The sequence below is a fragment of the Rhinichthys klamathensis genome, unplaced genomic scaffold (genome assembly GCF_029890125.1).
Source record: "Rhinichthys klamathensis goyatoka isolate OS25496 unplaced genomic scaffold, OSU_Roscu_1.1 h1tg000053l_1, whole genome shotgun sequence".
NCBI classification, from domain to species: Eukaryota; Metazoa; Chordata; class Actinopteri; order Cypriniformes; family Leuciscidae; genus Rhinichthys; species Rhinichthys klamathensis.
In genome coordinates, this window is record NW_026606598.1 from 3,607,821 (window position 1) to 3,628,556 (window position 20,736).

The window sequence follows — 20,736 nt, forward strand, 5'->3', positions numbered from 1 at the left end:
TATAGTTTGCGTGCCGTGTGCTTTGCCTGCTTGCTGTGTTGTGGTGACCGGCACGCGAGAGAGAGAAAGTATAGGCTACGTGCGCAGATGTGCAATATGTGCATACAGGCTCTCTCTCTCAAATATAATGATATATAAATATATTTTTTTTAATTATTGGTTTTATTTTATCATATCATTTATATCACAAAACTGTTTTGCGCATGTGCTACCGCTCTCGCGCGCTATTTCAGTCACAATACAGACAGCCGACGACAACAAGCAAACCATGAGTCTGATAAAGCAAAAAATTACTTGGTAAGTTTTTTCTCTTACTGCTGTGCTGCCTGCTGATAGGGCCGCTGCGCCTACATGTATTTGTTTAATATGTCAAGCAATCATTAAATACAACATAGCATATTGCAAAAATGGTATTGCTGTGAGAAACAGAATGGACCTCGGGTTCGGGCTTAATATGTAAATGTAATTGTCGGGTCGGGTTAAATGATCGCGGGTACGGGCCGGGTGCGGGCTTCAGTTTAAAGCCCGTGCAGACCTCTAATAGGGTAGGATACACCCAGGTATCGGATCAGTACTCGGTATCGGCCGATACCCTGAGTCCAGGTATCGGAATCGGGAAGGGGAAAAGGGTATCGGAACATCTCTAAATAAAAGTATGAATTGCATTTCTATCTTCTACCGATTCAAATCGATTCACAAATTTCAAAAAAAGTTTTCTAAATGTTTGTTAACAATGTTGGATCAAAGACGTTGTGAGAGCAGTGCAGCACACGGACTGTGTAGAGAGCTGAACTGATCGCTCTTCAATGATGTAAAAGACATGTGCGTGCTCATGCTGTGAGAGGCCAACATGAAAGGCTGAGTGGCGGCGGCGTCTCAATCGGGCTTGCAAGGTGTGTGTAATTTAAATTGCCTGCAGTTACTGTTAATGTAGATAAAGTAGTGTTTGCACATGAAGGTAAATCTTCATGTGCAATATTCAAAGTGTTGAATACTGATAGTGATGATTAAAATATATATATTCATATGACAAACGGATATGGATGATTTAAGAACCACTAATATTAGCTGTTTTGGTGGTGCAGATGTGTGGACGGCACCTGTTTGAGGGCTGAGAGTTTGGGGGCGTGCTGAATGTCTCTGAGGTTGGAGTGTTGGCTGCTCAGCTGTTCTGTGATGTGTTTGTACTCTGGGTGTTGAGGGGTCAGCACCAGTGCCGGGTGATTACACAGCTTCCTCAGATACTGCAGAGCCTGAAAACACCAACACACCAACATTACAGACTGTTAGACCAAGGAGGATATTCTTCCTCTTATATGACTTCCTGAGATCAACCTGGAAGACATGTCCGGTGGCCTTTAGTTTGGGTTTCTCTTCTTCCTCTTGTGTAGACGTAGTTGAGATTACATCATCCACGTCCACCTTTGCCCGGGACTTTGCAAAGTCCTCATACAGTTGAACCTGAGTAAGCAAAGGTGAGAAAACAAGAGCGATGTCATCAATTTTATTACCGCTATTTATTCATTTATTAAATAAATTCCTTATTTCAGATTAACTGAAGTCAAGTCACCTTTATTTATATAGCGCTTTTTACAATACAGATTGTTTCAGAGCAAGAACTGGTTTGCAAAAAAAAATTTATTGTGCAAAGTGCACTTTAACTTTTAGTAGCGCTGCAGTACAGCTATCCCCTCTGACACACTCAAATGACTTAATGAAATCCGGATTACAGCAAGATTAACCACATCCTGTGTGTGTTTTGTACCTGTAGAGGACTGAGGTTGCAGTAGTAATCTTGTATGATCTTGGGTGGCAGATCTTGAAGCACATCATCCTTCATTCTCCTCAGGAGGAAGGGCAGAACCTGTCTATGGAGTGCTTCCATTGCCAGCACACCTGAAAAACACACAAACAGGTTATTTTAGACTAAAAAGATAACATTATAAAAATGGCTTTAAGAAATGCATTTAAAAAAAAAAACTATTTATGTAGTGATAAATCACACCTGCTTCCTGCTCACGTGAGGAACTTTTAGCATCTCGACTGGCAAGGATGGGCTTCCCATAGCGGGCAGCAAACTGACGTTCAGTACCAAGAAAGCCTGGCATCAGGAAGTCAAAGAGAGACCACAACTCCAGAACATTGTTCTATAGACCAAAAAAAACAGAAGGACAGTTTGTCAAAATCAAGCTTCAGAATGTTTCCACGTCAAAATTCGACATGTTGGCAAAATATGAAAGGTACATTATTGAATTAAAGTACCAATTTATTTTTTTAATTGTACTATTCCAAATTTCTGAACAGTAAAGACATTTATAGATGTTAAAAAAAGATTTCTATTTCAAATAAATGCTGTTCTTCAAAATTCAGCTTTGCATCACAGGAACACATTACATTTTGAAATAATAAAATAGAAAACAGTCATTGTAAATTAATAATATTTCATATTACGGTGTTTATTGTATTTTTGATCAAATAAATACAGCCTTGGTAAGCATTAGAGATATTTTGAAAGCAACCTTTTGAACAGTAGTGTATAGATGGCACTTAAGAGCTGAGATCTCACCTGAATGGGCGTTCCTGAGAGAATTATCCTGTAGTTGGCAGATAACTGCTTGATCGCTTTGGAGAGTTTGGTCTTTCCATTCTTAATGACGTGACCCTCGTCAAGGATGCAGTAATTGAATTTAATATCCCTGTATGGGAGAAACAGCATATAATCATTAAAGCTTTACCCCCACTGTATATGAAGTCTGTGAATGATAAACAAGTAAATGTCAAGTTGTTACCTGAAAAAGTCAATGTCATTCCTAACGACATCATACGAGGCAACAATGAGATTGTGTTTCTTCACCTGGTGCTGCAACCTGCATACAATGAAAATCATACATGCATTTCCTATTCCTTTTTTTAAACTGTATGACGTGTCAATATTTGTTTAACAAACAGTTTCTTATGTTCGTACCGTGCTCTTTCAGTGGGGGGGCCAGTATAGTGCAGAGGATTCAGATACTCTTTAGAGCAAAACTTCCCAACCTCATCCACCCAGTGGCCTGTCAGGGTGGGGGGACACACCACTATGGAGGGCAAATGGCAACAGTCAGGAGCCTTTGTCCTGGTGAACTCCTGAGCCCTAAACACACAACAGTATTATTCGGCAAATGAAGTCTTGCTTTTTAACCTATTATGCTGCACTATGAAGGATGAAGTTGATTTGGAGTGTACCTGAGGAAATGATCCCCAGCCAGAATACAGATGGACTGCAAGGTTTTACCCAGACCCATATCATCACACAAGATCCCGTGAAGCTTGTACTTGTTTAAAAATGCCAGCCAGTTGACACCATCCTACAAAAGAGAATAGAAATTCTTTAATGAAACTTACTTAAAAAAAACAAAGATTTAAATTACCAGCGATAAATGCAGTCAAACTTCTTTTATATTCAAGTTATGCATTTCCATTCTCAGAAGGATTTGCCAAAAAAAATAAAAATTTCATGGACAGACCTGTGAAAAGCAAACACACCTGTTGGTATTTCCTGAGCTCTGCTTTGATGGGCACAGGAATCTTGTAATTTTCCAGTTTCCTTCCATCCAGCAGCTGCTCGAGGAAGTGTCGTTCTCTGGCCTTCTGCCGAATTAGATCTTCAGACATCGATGGCGGGTCTGGGATTCCAGCCTGAAAGGAATGAAAAAAAAAGAAAAAAAAAGGACTAAGACAAAAAGGAAAACAGCTGCACAGAAGTTATGCAACAAGCATCCTGCCCAAACTGAGAAACCTCAGCAGAGTGCCTTGCATCATTAGAAACCATGAAAAGCATGAATGCTAAACTGTGCTGTTACAGATGTCTCACCTCAAGAGGAAGCAGTCGGATCAGAGTAGCAAAGCATTGTGTGGCCATGAATCGCACGCTGTCACAGGGGTCACTCATACGGCCCAACACAGGGACCACCAGCAGCACAATGTAGGGCACAATATCCACATCCAACTGTTCCATCACACCTGGACAATGTGCTCAGGGAAAATATTTGTGTTTTGTATACACTTTAAATGTTTGTACAATACAAACAATGTTTGGGGTTGGTATGATTTTATGTTTTTGAAGTCTCTTTTGCTCACTTAGGAGGCATTTATTTAACCAAATACAGTAAAAAGTATTCTTATTTAATAGATTTTAAAAGGAATTTATTCTTGTGATGTCGTGCGTCACTCCTTTAAAAACCATTCTAATATGCTGCCCAAGAAATATCAATGTTGAACAGTTGTGCCGATTAATATTGTTGAGGAAACTATTTTTTTTTCAGGATTTTTTGATGAATAAGAAGTTTAAAAGAATCTTTTGTAACATAATTGTCTTTACTGTTTCTTTTGATCAATTTAATTTTGACTTTGACTTAACTTTTATTCAGCAAGGGCACATTTATTTCTAAAGCACATGTCATTTCAAATCCATAAGTCTTTCGTTCATCTTCAGAACACAAATAAAAGATATTTTTTAATCAAATCTGGGAGATTTCAGTCCCTCTATTGAAAGTCTATTCACCCCAAACTCTAATACAAAACATTCTTAAAGATAGTGTTATGCCAGAACATTTGAGCTTCCGCTACAGGTTTTTTCTCGCTCATCAAGCAAGTATGATTGAGCTTCTGTTTATGTTCAGTGATTATGATAAAGAGATTTAATTAGGTGGCTTCCGGTATGCGACGGAACGAGGTGGACGTGTGAAACGATAGCTCCGTAAAGTCAGACGATTAAAACCCCTTGAATTCAGCTAATATTATCTAAGTTTAGGTAAAAGACTCGGAATATGAGCGGGGGTACTAAAACAAGAAACCAAAAGATGACTGGAAAAGCGGAACAAGAGGGACGCAAAGGAGGTGAACCGAATACACCAGATGCTAACAATGCTAGCATAAACGCACACAGCAGTGTCTCGACTTCTCAACCAAGTTTGAAAGATATAAGCGATCAAATAAGCAACCTTCGAACTCAGCTAAATGCCGATCTAACATCGTTTAAAGAAGAAGTAAAGAGAGAAGTGAAAGAGGAACTGTCAGAATTCAGACAACAGATTAACCAACAGTTAGCTTCTACGACGCTATCCTTACAAGAACATGACAATAAACTCGAGGAGGCGGCGGCGCGAATTGAGGAATTGGAAAGTTGGTCGGCAGTGGCAAATGAAGTGCTCCAAGAGTCACTAAAAGAGCAAAGGGCATTGCGGGGAAAAGTTGACGATTTGGAGTCAAGGGGGAGGCGAAACAACCTCAGAATATACGGGGTACGCGAGGAAATGGAAGGTCCCTCTGTGATTCAATTTGTGGAGAAGCTGTTGGTGAGCGAAAAACTTATTGAAGAAGGGACTGATGCCCAAATACAACGCGCACACCGCTCACTTGGCCCGAAACCGACCCCCGACACCCCCCCGAGATCAATAGTTGTTAACTTTCTTCAGTATAGAGTCAAAGAAGCGGTTCTCAGAAACGCCTGGAAAAAGAAGATTCAGCTTGGGGATAAATTTCTCTCTTTTGACCACGACTACACAACAGACGTGATCCAGCAACGCAAAGCTTACAAAAAGATTAAGCTTGTTTTGAAAGAGAACGGCATACGCTTCCAGACGCCATACACCCGATTGCGTATCCATTGGGAGAGTGGCCAACAGACCTACAACAGCGCTGAGGAAGCCGAAAGAGATCTGCATCGCCGAGGTCTTCTAGTTGAGGGCCACCTCGGTGTGGATAATACCAGCGGAACTGGCACACCAGCGACCCGAAGACTGGACCAAACATCGCCATGGCAACGCATGCCCCGGCGCGGAGAGAAGGAGACAGCCAAGAGAGCACGGGAACGGCTACAGGAATTCCAACGGAAGTTCACTACTTGATCCGAGAAGACAAAGACGTGGAGACCTGAGGGAAATAGGTACTAGCTATGTTCCAAAGAGCTGTGTGTTCAGTTGCTTTTTGTCACAGACTGTCAATGATGTAAACACTAATATTGTCACTCTTTTTTATGATTCAAATAGTCTGATTTGAACGAGCTAAAACGCCTAAGGTAGAATTAGTGGAAAAGCTCTTGTTGTTTTATACGCTGGTTCTGGGAGGGGGTCCTCTCTTAGAGGGAGGCTTTCCCCCTTACCTTATTTTGGCGAAATGGGGGAATTGCAAATACCCTGCCTTGGAAGCCTTTTTTCAGTTTAACGTTATTTGTTCTGTTGCTTTAAGTTCAGTTTTGTTTTTATTTTTATTTACAAAGTTCATGTTCAAAGTTCATGGTTATAAGACAAGCAACCAATCTGAACCACCTCGCATTTATGATGCACAGTCAGAAGCTTAAATTAATGTCATTGAATGTCAATGGATTAGGTAACCCAGTAAAGCGGGCAAGGGTGATGAATAAGATAAGGAAAGACGATATGCACATCATCTTGCTACAGGAAACACATTTAGGAGCTTCGGAGCATGAAAAACTTATTAAATTTGGTTACAATATATTTTATAGCTCATATTCACAAAGTCATAGGAGGGGAGTTGCAATACTTGTAACCAAAAAAATAAAGCTTGATATTTTTAAAGAAATAAAGGATAAGGAGGGTCGATATATTCTAGTAAAGGGTAAAATCAATAATAATCTTATGACATTGGTTAACATCTATGCACCACCGGAATGCGAAACAACATTTTATAAAGAATTCTTTGATACACTCACAGCAGAAGCGGAAGGGATCTGTGTATGTGGAGGGGATTGGAATTCAGTCTTAAATTTGAAACTAGATACCACAAGTAAAAATAGGAGTAAAAGAAATCTTACAAAATTACTAAATATTTTGTTGGAGGAAACTGGCATGGTGGATGTGTGGAGGAAGCTCCACCCAACTATGAGGGACTATACACATTACTCAGTGCCTCACTTGGTTCATTCAAGAATAGACTATTTTATAATGAGACAGGAAGATTTCTACAGGGTAACCGAATGCAAGATCGGAGTCACTGATGTTTCAGACCACAGCGCAATATATTTAACTCTTAACTTGGAGAATAACCCCAAAAATACTGTATGGCGATTAAATGTGGGCCTCCTTAACAACCAATCAGTAGTTGGATCTGTCAAACAGGACATCAAAACATTTATAGAAGAAAATGACAATGGGGAGGTGGATCCATCAATAATATGGGACTCGCTAAAAGCTGTCTTACGAGGAAAACTAATAGCCAAGGTAACAAACATTAAGAAAACTAGGATTGAAGCATATAAAAGATTAATTAAAGATTTAAAAGATAAAGAGGAAAAATTCATTTTGAAAAAAGATCAAGACACTCAAAAAGAAATTCAAAAATTGAAAATGCAACTTGAAAATTATTTAGATGATGAAGTAGAGAAAAAAGCTAGATTTACAAAACAAGCATATTATGAACTAGGCCCAAAATCAACAAAGTTTCTCGCTAGAAAACTACGCAAACAACAAGCGGACTCAACAATTTTGAAAATTAAAGACCCTATCTCGCAAAAGCTTCGAACTGAGCCAAAAGAAATAGAAAACACTTTTTATCAGTACTACAGCAAATTATATTCACTAGAGGGCGCTTCTAACAAAGAGTCGATTAGAGCATTCCTAGACAAATTAGACCTTCCCTGTATAGGAGAAATACAAAATAAAAGAATATTAGCAGAAATCACATCAAAAGAACTGGATAAAGCAATAAATAGACTAAAGGCAAATAAAGCCCCAGGTAGTGATGGTTTCCCCGGCGAGTGGTATAGGACTTTTAAGGTAGAATTGAAGCCGCTTCTTCTTAGAGCTTTAAACTATATCCATAAAGAAGGCAAGACCCCTCCATCATGGAAGGAAGCAATTATTACGCTGATCCCCAAAGAAAATAAAGATAGAGATAATTGTGCCAATTATAGACCAATATCAATTTTAAATGTGGACTATAAGCTATATACATCCATCATTTCTAGACGATTTGAAACCTTTATTTCTGATATAATTGATGAGGATCAGACTGGCTTTATAATTGGTAGGCAAACGCAAGATAATATCAGAAAAAGTCTACATGTGATTCACAATATCTCCAGCAAAAAGCTTAAAGCGGCCTTGATCAGCCTCGATGCAGAAAAGGCCTTCGATCGAGTAAATTGGGATTTCCTATATCTAACGTTGGAGAAATTTGGCCTTACTAATGACTCTGTTCAATGTATTAGAGCAATTTATGATAAGCCAACCGCAAGAATAAAAGTGAATGGATCTCTGACAGACCGGTTTGAACTTAGTAGAGGATGTAGGCAGGGCTGCGGATTAAGCCCCACCCTTTTTGCTTTATACATTGAGCCACTCGCTCAAGCGATTCGGGAGAAAGAGGATTTAAAGGGGATTATGATCAACGAAAGAGAACAAAGGATCGGATTATTTGCGGACGATATATTGTTATTTCTAGAAGATATTAACATATCACTTCCCATACTGATGGATCTTTTGGGAAAGTATAATGAATATGCTGGATACAAGTTGAACATTTCCAAAACCCAAATACTATTGTTTAATCATTCACCCTCAAATGAAACTGCACGCACATATGATATAAAATGGAGCACCAACAAAATTAAATACCTCGGAGTATTTCTATCCAAAGATTCTTCACTACTATATAATTTTAATTACAACCCAATAAACGAAAGTATTAGAACAGACATCCAGAGATGGTCTACTTATCCACTCGGCTTAAGTGATAGAATAAAAGTGGTAAAAATGAACATCCTCCCTAGGCTACTTTACTTATTTCAATCCCTCCCGGTAAATATTCCGTCAAAACAATTCACAGAGTGGGATAAGCTGTTATCGAAGTTTATATGGGATGGGAAGAGGCCCAGAGTTAGGTATTCAACATTACAGCTGCAGAAGGATAAGGGGGGCATGGCCCTTCCAAATTTAAAAATGTATTTCTATGCAGCTCAATTGCGTTACCTGTGTTGCTGGTGTGACCCTAGTTACTGTGCCAAATGGAAAGAGATTGAGACATGCATCCCTGGGTACAATGTTCAGACACTCGTGGGAGAGGACCATATCCCAACTGATGTAATAGAAATACTTGGCCCAATTGCACAACTCACAATGGAAATTTGGTATAGTGTAGCAAGACAATTAAAATTGAATAAAGAAAGAAAAATATTAAGATGGGTAGCTCATGACAAAGACTTTAAACCAGGAATGCATGACTCAAATTTCAAATTTTGGACCAATAGAGGGGTTACAGCTTTTTGTAATTTAATTAATAATGGGGAAATAAGAAGTTTTCAATATCTGAAAGACAAATTTAGTCTAGATAATCGAGACTTCTTCCGATACCTGCAACTAAGAGAATACTATAATAAAGAAATTAAGGACAGAAACGAACCTAATGCAGTTTTAGAGACTCTGTGTGGTGCATACCAACAGAAAACACACAAAATTACTTCAAAGCTATACACTAGCTTAATGTCCTGTCAAAAAAACACAACCCTGTATGTCAAAGAAAAGTGGGAAAGAGAAGCAGCTGTCACGATCTCAAATGAAGAATGGTATAAAATCTGTGAGTTGTCACAGACATCTACAAATTCACAAAAATGGAGAGAATTCAATTGGAAAAATTTCATTCGATTCTTTATCACGCCATCTATTAAAGGTAAACAACTGTCCACCCAACAAGTATGTTGGAGGCAATGTGGCTCTGTGGATGCTACCCACACACATGTTTTCTGGGACTGTCTTGAGATAAAACCTTTCTGGACTTCTGTCCACCTTATTTTCTGCAAAGTACTGGAGTACTCTGTACCATTAACTTTTACAACAATGTATCTGGGTCTTTTGTCCAATGTAAAGAAAGATGATCGATATCTGGTTAAGATATTATTGTCGGCAGGGAGGAAAGCGATAACAAGAAGTTGGCTCAAACCTGAGCCACCCAGCCATACTCAGTGGATGGACATTGTGCAGGAAATATTCACCATGGAAAGAATGACCTTTATTCTAAGACTGAAAGAAGCTGAATTTAAAGAAAAATGGAGCAAATGGATAGCATATAGATTTGCATTAGAAACTGTGTAATCTGAAGTTTTTTCTTTATTATATATATATATATATATTTTTTTATATATCATGACATCTGGTTGCTGTCTTATGTTTATTTGTTCATTTTTATTTTATTTTTGCATTATGTAACCATACTCAAAATTGAGATCACTATGCTTTGTCTTTGACCTGCCTAAAACAATAAAAATAAGAGTGAAAAAAAAAAAAAAAGAGATTTAATTAAGGCTTTTACATAAACATTAAAGCGATCATATCTCTTCAAAAGACTACAAAATATATATCTTACTGACACCAAACTTTTGAACTGTACTGTATGCAGTCTTACTCTAATTATAATATATCCTAAATTAAGTTGAACACCTTGGTGAAATACAAAAACATTTATAATACAAGAAAACAGCTAGATTTTCATGTGACAGAGGATACAGGCCATGGCTTCGATGGCTCCCTCCTGCTTGGTGTTGTCATCGATGGCACCCAACCAGGGCAGCACATGTTCCAGAAACACATTCATGGTCTCCATAGTAGCGATCTTGCTGAGCACGCCCACACCGCGAGCGGCCATGTGACGCACGGCTGTGTATGGATGCTGCAGACAGGTGCACAGCAGAGGCAGCTGCTCCATCAACTGCAGGTACAGAAACAACAGGAGACTAGCTGTAATTTCCGGTGCTCATGCAGTTTGAAGCAAGACGTTCTTGAAAGCTGTACGTGTACATACTACAGGGATGAGCTCTTGGGACATGGCTCCTGCGGTGACCTCCAGCACCTGCAGAGAGTTCACAAGCTCCTGAGCAATCGAATCTCCCTGCTTCAACAACTGGCTGGAATCTGCAACAAACACGGACACAAAGTGAGAAGGTTAACAAACATTCATCTGAATCATAAAGAGCTTTTCACACACAAGTCACTTTACTCAAACTGAAACATTAAGATTACCAAATCCCTGAGCATTCAGCGCATTTCTCAGCGGAACGGTCATGAACTCCCACAGATATGGCAATGATTTTGTCAACTCCTGACCGAAATGCCTGGCGACTGTCATCAAGCAGAACTCAGCACCTCTCCTCTGGATAAGACATGGCTTCTTGCTCTTAGAATTAAGGATTAAGAAGAAAGTTAGAATTACACAGACTGTTAGCATCAGTCATGAGATCACTGAAGACGAAAGCGTTACAACACTGTAAATACCTCGTCTGTTTCTGTAGTAATGCTGCCTCCGAGGGGCAAGTCATTGTTGGTGTTGGTTTTGGGGGCTTTGGGGGTGGGTCCCCTCTTACTGGTGATGGCAAAAGCTGCTTTCTGATGCCGGTAAAGCGTGATGATGCCCTTTGTCTTGTTCACCATATGATGCATTGCATCCTTCTCTGCCACAGACCCTGCAGGACAGATTAAATACACAAATCTAAAACCCATGAAACAATAGAGCTTACATTTTAAAATTAAAAGCCAACATTCAAATTAAATAGGATGAACTAGAAAGATACCAATATAAATGAACAAAATACTATAAAAGCAAAGATTTCCATATAATAAATAAAATATTATAGTATATAAAAATATATTTCAATTTTCAAGATTATCCATTTTTATAATACATATAATGATAATAAATAATAGTGCAGTATTAATATTATTATTATTATTAACTAATAGTAGTAGTAATAATTGCTAGTGGTTCAATGGATCAAAATTCTAGCTTCAGATCATATTGCGTTTTTTGAGTCACATATTGGACCATCAACCCTAATTCCAAGCATAGATAAATACAATATAACAAATTTACAAATAAAGTAAGTATTACATTACTAACTGTAATATTTTAGCACATACTTTTAACCCCTAGTAATAGCGGTAATATTACAATTTGTTATTGTTGTATATACACACCAACAAAAAAAATTATAATTAATAATAATAATAATAATAATAATTAAAGGGCCAGAATAGACCTTATTCTTGAAATAAAAGCAGAATAAATTTAATAAATGGTCAATAATTCCATTTATACAATTTACCCACAAATTCATTCTGCTCTCGTTTCATAAATAAGGGCGGCCAATGAAAATATGAATGTTATGGTGTTCCTCTCACCTTTACTGCTCTCTTGTATTGCTGGAGTGCTGGCTGGCGGGACAGGACAGGCAGCACTAGGGGTGAGCATCGGATCTACACACACTGAGCTGCAGAGATTCTTCACGATCTTGGCGTTAGGACAGGGACATCTGGTAGAGCACAGCTGCAGCAGACGAGCGATGTTGGAGGCTGCGTAACCCTGAACGAGTATGTTCTCTTCGCGGCGGGCCGCCTCCATCAGGGGCCTGACCAAAGGATTCAGTTTATCCGGCAGCATGGCCAGTCCCACCACAGCGCAGGCAGTGAAGGTATGAACTCTCAGCTGCAGCTGCTGCCATTCAGCGCTGGTCTCGCACACAGTGGAATGAGCTTGCAGCCTCTTGCCGTCCAAAGGCTGGAACTGACGTGACTTGAGGTTCAGAGAGGAGGTGCACTCTGAGAAGATGGTGGTCACCTTGAGAAAATCAGGGGAGGAATAAGAAGCCATTTGGGAGACATTAATTCAAAGTGGCATACATTACACATATACACTCACCGGCCACTTTATTAGGTACACCTGTCCAACTGCTCGTTAACACTTAATTTCTAAGCAGCCAATCACATGGCGGTAACTCAGTGCATTTAGGCATGTAGACATGGTCAAGACAATCTCCTGCAGTTCAAACCGAGCATCAGTATGGGGAAGAAAGTTGATTTGAGTGACTTTGAACGTGGCATGATTGTTGGTGCCAGAAGGGCTGGTCTGAGTATTTCAGAAACTGCTAATCTACTGGGATTTTCACGCACAACCATCTCTAGGGTTTACAGAGAATGATCCGAAAAAGAAAAAACATCCAGTGAGCGGCAGTTCTGTGGGCGGAAATGCCTTGTTGATGCCAGAGGTCAGAGGAGAATGGCCAGACTGGTTCGAGCTGATAGAAGGGCAACAGTGACTGAAATAAATACTCGTTACAACCGAGGTATGCAGCAAAGCATTTGTGAAGCCACAACACGCACAACCTTGAGGCAGATGGGCTACAACAGCAGAAGACTCCACCGGGTACCACTCATCTCCACTACAAATAGGAAAAAGAGGCTACAATTTGCAAGAGCTCACCAAAATTGAACAGTTGAAGACTGGAAAAATGTTGCCTGGTCTGATGAGTCTCGATTTCTGTTGAGACATTCAGATGTTAGAGTCAGAATTTGGCGTAAACAGAATGAGAACATGGAACCATCATGCCTTGTTACCACTGTGCAGGCTGGTGGTGGTGGTGTAATGGTGTGGGGGATGTTTTCCTGGCACACTTTAGGCCCCTTAGTGCCAATTGGGCATCGTTTAAATGCCACGGCCTACCTGAGCATTGTTTCTGACCATGTCCATCCCTTTATGGCCACCATGTACCCATCCTCTGATGGCTACTTCCACCATGTCACAAAGCTCTAATCATTTCAAATTGGTTTCTTGAACATGACAATGAGTTCACTGTACTAAAATGGCCTCCACAGTCACCAGATCTCAACCCAAAAGAGCATCTTTGGGATGTGGTGGAACGGGAGATTCGCATCATGGATGTGCAGCCGACAAATCTGCGGCAACTGTGTGATGCCATCATGTCAATATGGACCAAACTCCCTGAGGAATGCTTCCAGCACCTTGTTGAATCTATGCCACGAAGAATTGAGGCAGTTCTGAAGGCAAAAGGGGGTCCAACCCATTACTAGCATGGGGTACCTAATAAAGTGGCCGGTGAGTGTAGGTTCTAATGAGCTGCCTTGCCATCTGTTGCCTTCTAAGTAAGGGTCCTAACTGAAATAGATAGATTTCTTTGAGATTAATCCTAAAGCATTTTGGGATTGCTTTATCCAAAGGACACATGGTTTTGAAAAATGGTTTTGCATCCATCTATACAACTTGTATAAATACAAAATACTACTACTACAAATAATAATCAGTTATTATTTTTATTAATTAATTGTATTATGATATATTGATATAGTACATTATTTATAGTCATTAATATTATATTATAAAACATTTAGATATTACTAGGGATGCACGATATAGGATTTTGGCCGATATTCGATATGCCGATATTTTCAGACTAATTTTGCCCGATGCCGATACCGATATATTTGTGTGTTTTTTTAAGTGCAAAAAAAGCTTATTAAAGCTTCTATTAAAGTTCTCAGTCAAGAGCAGTGAGTGATTTCCTCTTTGTGTTTTGTTGTTTTATTAACATTAACGAGATAGTTCTCCCCAAAATTTTAATTGTCCTCATTTACTCTCTCAAGTTTCATTCTTCTGTTGAAATTATAAAAGTTATTTGGAAGAATGTGGCTAACCAAACAGTTGCTGTACTTCAGTGACTTCCATAGTAGATTTAAGCACAAGAAAGAAATGAATACAGGTTTGGAACAACATTAGAGTGAGTAAATAATGACAGAATTTTTATTTCTGGGTGCAGTATCTCTTTAAGGACAAGCGGCAGCATATTATACTGTCTCTTTAAGAACTGCACGCGACACGTCTAATATACACGCATTTGACAAGCAGATTTTCTCTGTTTGCTTTCACTTTAGACATAACCAACTTTGTTTATGTAAACCGTGTGTGTATTTGACAGTATCAGCGCAATAAGACTCGAAAGATTAGTCCAGTATGCAGACTCTGTGACAGGCTTTTAGTTCCTGTGAGCGTCGGGTGTAACGCGCTCAGAAAAGCGGATGTTAGAACAGCGCATCAGCACGTGAGTGATATGTTTACCTAGCAAGACTTTGACGCACATGTAAATAATGAACTTTTGTGAATTGCAGTGTCCCGTGAGTGTAACTCTACCTCTGCGTTTACATGTGATGTGAATGTACGTCGCGTTGTACAGTATGTTGAGATGAAGGCGCCAGAATTGAACTGATAGAATGCACGATACTATGATTTTTCTTCAAAAGCAGATCGTGGAGACATTTTAATCGTCCACGATCAAAAACCGTGAGACGCACACCCCTAGTTGGAAGTTTAAGTTTGCTGGCGCTCATGCTTCGTTCGCGTCACGTGCGCATAGGAAACACGCCACCCTATCGGCAAGGCTCATCGGCAGAAATATTCATATCGGCCGATGCCGATGATGGGCATTTTAAGCTTTTATCGGCCGATACCGGTGTTGTCCCGATATCATCGTGCATCCCTAGATATTACACATTTAAATTATGTTATTTTATAATAAAATATTACTAATGTTTATTATTATAATTTAAATAGTTAAAAACAACAATATATATATATATATATATATATATATATATATATATTAATATAGCATTGTAATTATAAAAAGTAAACCTCACATATTATATTTAAATTATTATATTAATATAGTAAATTATATATATAATAATTATTATTATTATTATAGTATAATTGTTATACAATTACATTAATATTGTAATTATAATACATTTACATATTACACTTAAAGGGTTAGTTCACCCAAAAATGAAAATTAAGTCATTAATTACTCACCCTCATGCTGTACCAACCCCATAAGACCTTCGTTCATCTTCGGAACACAAATGAAGATATTTTTTATTAAATCTGAGAGCTGGATCACTGCTACATAGGCTGCCAAAGGGAATGATACTTGACGGCCCAGAAAGTCATTAAAGAAAATGTTTAAATATTTCATGTGCCTACAGTGGCTCCACTATAAGTTTATCAAGCGACGAGAATACTTTTTGTGCGAAAAACCCCCATAAATAACGACTTTATTCGACTATTCCATTGCTTCCTTGTGGGCCTGAGACGAGAGTTCAAGAGATTTCCAGGACGCATGCGCGAGAACTGACGTTCTTCTTCTTCTTCTACTACACAGCACGCGTCTTACAAGCAGAGGAAGACGCGTGCTGTACATAGTAGTAGAAGAAGAATGTCAGTTCTCGCGCATGCGTCCTGGAAATCTCTTGAACTCTCGTCTCAGGCCCACAAGGAAGCAATGGAATAGTTGAATAAAGTCGTTATTTTTGTTTGTTTTTTTCGCACAAAAAGTATTCTCGTCGCTTGATAAACTTATAGTGGAGCCACTGTAGGCACATGAAATATTTAAACATTTTCTTTAATGACTTTCTGGGCCGTCAAGTATCATTCCCTTTGGCAGCCTATGTAGCAGTGATCCAGCTCTCAGATTTAATAAAAAATATCTTCATTTGTGTTCCGAAGATGAACGAAGGTCTTACGGGGTTGGTACAGCATGGGGGTGAGTAATTAATGACTTAATTTTCATTTTTGGGTGAACTAACCCTTTAAGTTATTATATAATAAACTATTTTTATTATTAATGTTTAAGTCCAAAATGGACCTCATTCTTAAAAGATAACAGCAGAATGCTCTAGAACTTGAGTTTTGGCTTCTTTTAGCATCTTTTACTTACCAGCTCATTGGCCTGATCAATGGTGAACACAGCGGAGTTGATTCGTTCTCCCACGTCAATCTGGGCGTCAGCCAGCAGTGCTATGAGTTGTTTGCATTCGTTCTGCATGCGAGTAAAAGGAATGGCGATCTCATCATAGTAGAGTTGTTCTGAGAGGATGGTCAGCAATCGGGGCTGAACCACGCTGGATAACAGCTCACACTCCTGTGTGATGCAGGACAGCATGTCATTAACATGTTTAAAAAGAAACCTAAAAGTGACCCTCTCCAATTCTCACCTTCTGAAGGCCTGCCCACTCACAGATCACCATAGAAACAGCAATCCGCTGCAGGGCCGATTTGGAATTGAGATGGAATAGTAAAAGTTGAGCTAGAGACTCGGCAGGACGGAGTTCCTGAGAAGAGCTGTTCAACCGTGGGTCACATATACAATTGCACAGCGCCCCCAACAGCCTAGGAGGACACAAAGTAGTTAGACACAAATATGGCACAAAGAAACAGGATTTTTTTTTTTTCAAGAATCCCTCCCCCCACACTCACTTTGCAGCCATTAGACGTGCACGTGTCACCACATAGTCCCGTGTGGCAGGGTCTTCGGTAATCGTCTCTGCTCCACCGATGTATTCCTGGACCGTTTCCTTGACTTGAATAGATCCCTGCCGGGTCTTCCCAGAAGCCTTCTCCTGCGGATTAACAGAATGAGGTTCAAAGCAGATCTGTTTTTGGATGAGTGGGAAGTGTGAAGTTTGTAGGCTGGATTAGTCTCAGCCTCAGACAGCATGCCCACGGACCACCCACAGTCCGTTCACTGACAGACTGATACATACTGCACAGAAGAAGAAAACTGGAAAGCACTTTCTCACTCTGGTGAGCTCTAATCTGAAGTGTAAAATCTGCATAAAAAAGTCATGTCTGTATTTACTACTTTTGCACGGGCAGAAAGTTTGTACATGTACACTTACCGTTCAAAAGTTAGGCATCAAAGTACAGTACAGAGTAATATTGTGAAATTATTAAAATTTAAATTATATTTTAAAATATAATCATGTTCCTGTGAAGGCAAAAAATCTGAATTTTCAGCATCATTAATCCAGTCTTCAGTGTCACAGTGGCTAATATGATGATTTGGTGCTCAAGAAACGTCGTCTTATTATCATTGTTGAAAACAGTAGTGATTATCAATTTAGTGCATCCTTGCTCAAAATTATTAATTTCTTAAAGGGTTAGTTCACCCAAAAATGAAAATTCTGTCAGTAATTACTCACCCTCATGTTGTTCCAACCCCGTAAGACTTTCGTTCATCTTCGGAACACAAATTAAGATATTTTTGATTAAATCTGAGAGCTGGATCACTCCTCCATAGGCTTCTTAAGGGATCGAAACTGGCCGGCCCAAAAGTTATGAAAGACATCGTTAAAATAGTCCGAGTGACTACAGTGGCTCAACCTTAAGTTTATCAAGCGACGAGAATACTTTGTGCGAAAAAAAAAAAAAAAAAAAAAAAAAAAAAGATTTTATTCAACTAATCACTCCTTCTCTGTGGGCCGTAATATTTCACGTAGTGAAACTACGCAAAGCTTCTAGATTGTACGTCACGCATCACACACATGACCAGCATCAGCCAATAGTGAGCCTACGTGTGACATGCAACCTAGAAGCTTTGCGCAATATCACTACACTTCACACGTGAAATATTGCGGCCGTACAGAGAAGGAGTGATTAGTTGAATAAAATCGTTGTTTTTGTTTGTTTTTTTTTGCGCACAAAGTATTCTCGTCGCTTGATAAACTTAAGGTTGAGCCACTGTAGTCACTCGGACTATTTTAACGATGTCTTTCATAACTTTTGGGCCGGCCAGTTTCGATCCCTTAAGAAGCCTATGGAGGAGTGATCCAGCTCTCAGATTTAATCAAAAATATCTTAATTTGTGTTCCGAAGATGAACGAAAGTCTTACGGGGTTGGAACAACATGAGGGAGAGTAATTACTGACAGAATTTTCATTTTTGGGAGAACTAACCCTTTAATGATAACGATAAACTGAAATGACTTAAGAGATTTTGACCTCCACCCTCACCTTTAAGCGGGCTTTCACTTCCAGCAGCATGTTAGGGTCTATTGGGATGTGTGGCGCTTGCATCATCAAACAGAGCCAGGCACCCATCCAAGGACAGCTGGCCGCCACCACATACTGCTGCGGCGCCTGTCGCAACAACTCCACCCACACCTAGAAAAACAAACATATTAATAAACTAATTTACATACCAATCAGACAAAACATTCAAAGAGTGAAACAGAGTGAGTTTCAGTGGGCATCACCTTCTGTATCAGCTCTAGGATCTCTTGGTTGCTCTCCAGGATGCAGGACTGAAAGATGTACCTTAACATGTCCTGCATGATGGGATTCAGCCACACTGCACAACTCTAAAGGCAACATTTTTAAATCAGAACAGGAAACAGGAAAGATTAAATACTTGAAACTGAAGATGTTAAATACTATTTATTAGATTTTACTGTGCAACCCTAGTTAAAAAGACATCTACTCTTATGTTAATCATTGCTACATGCTAATCCTTCCCGTAAAGGTGTGCGTCTGACTTTACACAAAATATCCAACCTGGTCAGCTTTGGAAAGCAGTGTGTAGAGGGTTTCTAGGGCGGCCCGACGAACAGAAGCAATGGTATGTCTGAGGAACGGCCACACTCGAGGAACCAACACTGTCAGAGACTGTTGCGAGCTAAAAAAAAAAAAAAATAAAAAAAAAAAAGGTTTTGGGTTCCCATTGATCACTTTCATGAAAAGTGGTGTTAATAGCAACTAAGATGAGCTCCTTTCAGATTTAAAGAGATCTAACCTGCACTGGCGGACCTGTGGGTAAGTGAGCAAAGAGGACAGAAGGGTCATGATGCTGTTAGTTGAGGCTGTGAGATCGTCCAGCTCCAGCAGAGCATTCCACAGTGTGTCCACGATGAAGGGAACCTATTCAGCACACACAGGGGATATAGATATACAGGCATTAACCCAGAGAAATTGGTGTGAATAAGTGCAAGATGTAAGACTGGCTTAAATGTGTTGGAAAGACCGTCTGGCCAATATTTGACTATTTTAAGATTATCGCATCTGATAAGATGACATGCCCTCTCTTTCTCTCATACATCTCGGATATATGAATTTGGAATATATCTGCACTGACTGTCAAAAACAAAGGAACTTTGAGCTCAGACCTTAGCAGGCTGTAACTGAACCAATCCATCCACCACAGGGATCAAAGCTGCTGCTGCCACAGCTCGAACATCATCATCCAGATCCCGCAGGCCTTCTGTAATGGCAGGAAGAACCCGGGGCAGGAGCGCTGCGATTAAATCCTAAGGGTCACCAAGGTGTGAAGGTCAAACAAAGGCTAGAGACTACAACACGAATGTCACTTTAAATCTCAGAAGTGCAAAAAAGGCGTGCACATCCCAAATCATAATTGGGCTCAGGTGCAGAGCAAAAAGACGACAATCATAGAGGTGAGAAGAGTAATATCCGGATGCGAGTTTACAGCTCCAAAAACATATTCATAAACAGTTATTAGTAACAGGATATTACTCTTCTTACCACTTTAAATCTCAGTCCATACGAATGAGAGATTTCTTCACCTGTCTGACAGCAAGAACATATTTGATGCCCAGCAGGCCTCCGTGTCGAACCTCCCATTGGTCTTCAGTTAGCAGCTTAAGCAGAATGTCCACAGTCATGGCGACGCCACTGTTTGCCATGTGCCTCAAGGCCACGCCAAGAGTCTGGGCACACGTCTCTCTGACAGGTGCAACCACCTGGAAAGTTAAGAAAAGGAAATGCTTCAAGATGAGAATAAAAAAATAAAAGCCTTGCAACAAAAAAAACATTTTTTTTATTTGTTTAAATGTAGTGACGCTGACACACAATCGTGCAATTACAGGTTCAAATGTCAGTCTTTTTCACCCACTAGGGGGCAACAGGGCTACAGACACTAATAAACCAACTCAGAAGTTACAGACCTCATCTGATACAAAGTCTCCAAATCTGTCCAGAGCGAAGACGCACAAAAGCCGGATGACCAAATCCTCCAGCCACTCCTGGTGCTGTCGCTCCATCTGAGAATGTAGAAGGCATCAAACATCAGACACTGAATTTAAACTCTGACAGTGAAAATGTGCAATGA

At 39.6% G+C, this 20,736-nt stretch overlaps 1 protein-coding gene across 1 annotated transcript in view; it reads right to left on the minus strand.

Annotated features, from left to right (window-relative positions):
• The window catches only part of btaf1 (BTAF1 RNA polymerase II, B-TFIID transcription factor-associated), a 33,468-nt gene that overhangs the window by 4,089 nt on the left and 8,643 nt on the right, over positions 1-20,736 (minus strand). The window contains exons 10-34 of the mRNA XM_056248227.1: positions 20,573-20,668; positions 20,192-20,368; positions 19,775-19,915; positions 19,405-19,529; positions 19,167-19,287; positions 18,869-18,973; positions 18,627-18,776; positions 17,092-17,234; positions 16,830-17,004; positions 16,553-16,756; positions 12,168-12,603; positions 11,265-11,452; positions 11,013-11,166; positions 10,795-10,904; positions 10,500-10,701; positions 3,854-4,002; positions 3,526-3,678; positions 3,226-3,347; positions 2,966-3,133; positions 2,790-2,867; positions 2,567-2,696; positions 2,006-2,147; positions 1,766-1,896; positions 1,336-1,461; positions 1,101-1,253 (exon numbers count right to left, since the gene is read on the minus strand). Coding sequence (XP_056104202.1) covers positions 1,101-1,253; positions 1,336-1,461; positions 1,766-1,896; positions 2,006-2,147; positions 2,567-2,696; positions 2,790-2,867; positions 2,966-3,133; positions 3,226-3,347; positions 3,526-3,678; positions 3,854-4,002; positions 10,500-10,701; positions 10,795-10,904; positions 11,013-11,166; positions 11,265-11,452; positions 12,168-12,603; positions 16,553-16,756; positions 16,830-17,004; positions 17,092-17,234; positions 18,627-18,776; positions 18,869-18,973; positions 19,167-19,287; positions 19,405-19,529; positions 19,775-19,915; positions 20,192-20,368; positions 20,573-20,668 — 3,879 coding nt within the window. The remainder of the gene's footprint in view (positions 1-1,100; positions 1,254-1,335; positions 1,462-1,765; positions 1,897-2,005; positions 2,148-2,566; positions 2,697-2,789; positions 2,868-2,965; positions 3,134-3,225; positions 3,348-3,525; positions 3,679-3,853; positions 4,003-10,499; positions 10,702-10,794; positions 10,905-11,012; positions 11,167-11,264; positions 11,453-12,167; positions 12,604-16,552; positions 16,757-16,829; positions 17,005-17,091; positions 17,235-18,626; positions 18,777-18,868; positions 18,974-19,166; positions 19,288-19,404; positions 19,530-19,774; positions 19,916-20,191; positions 20,369-20,572; positions 20,669-20,736) is intronic.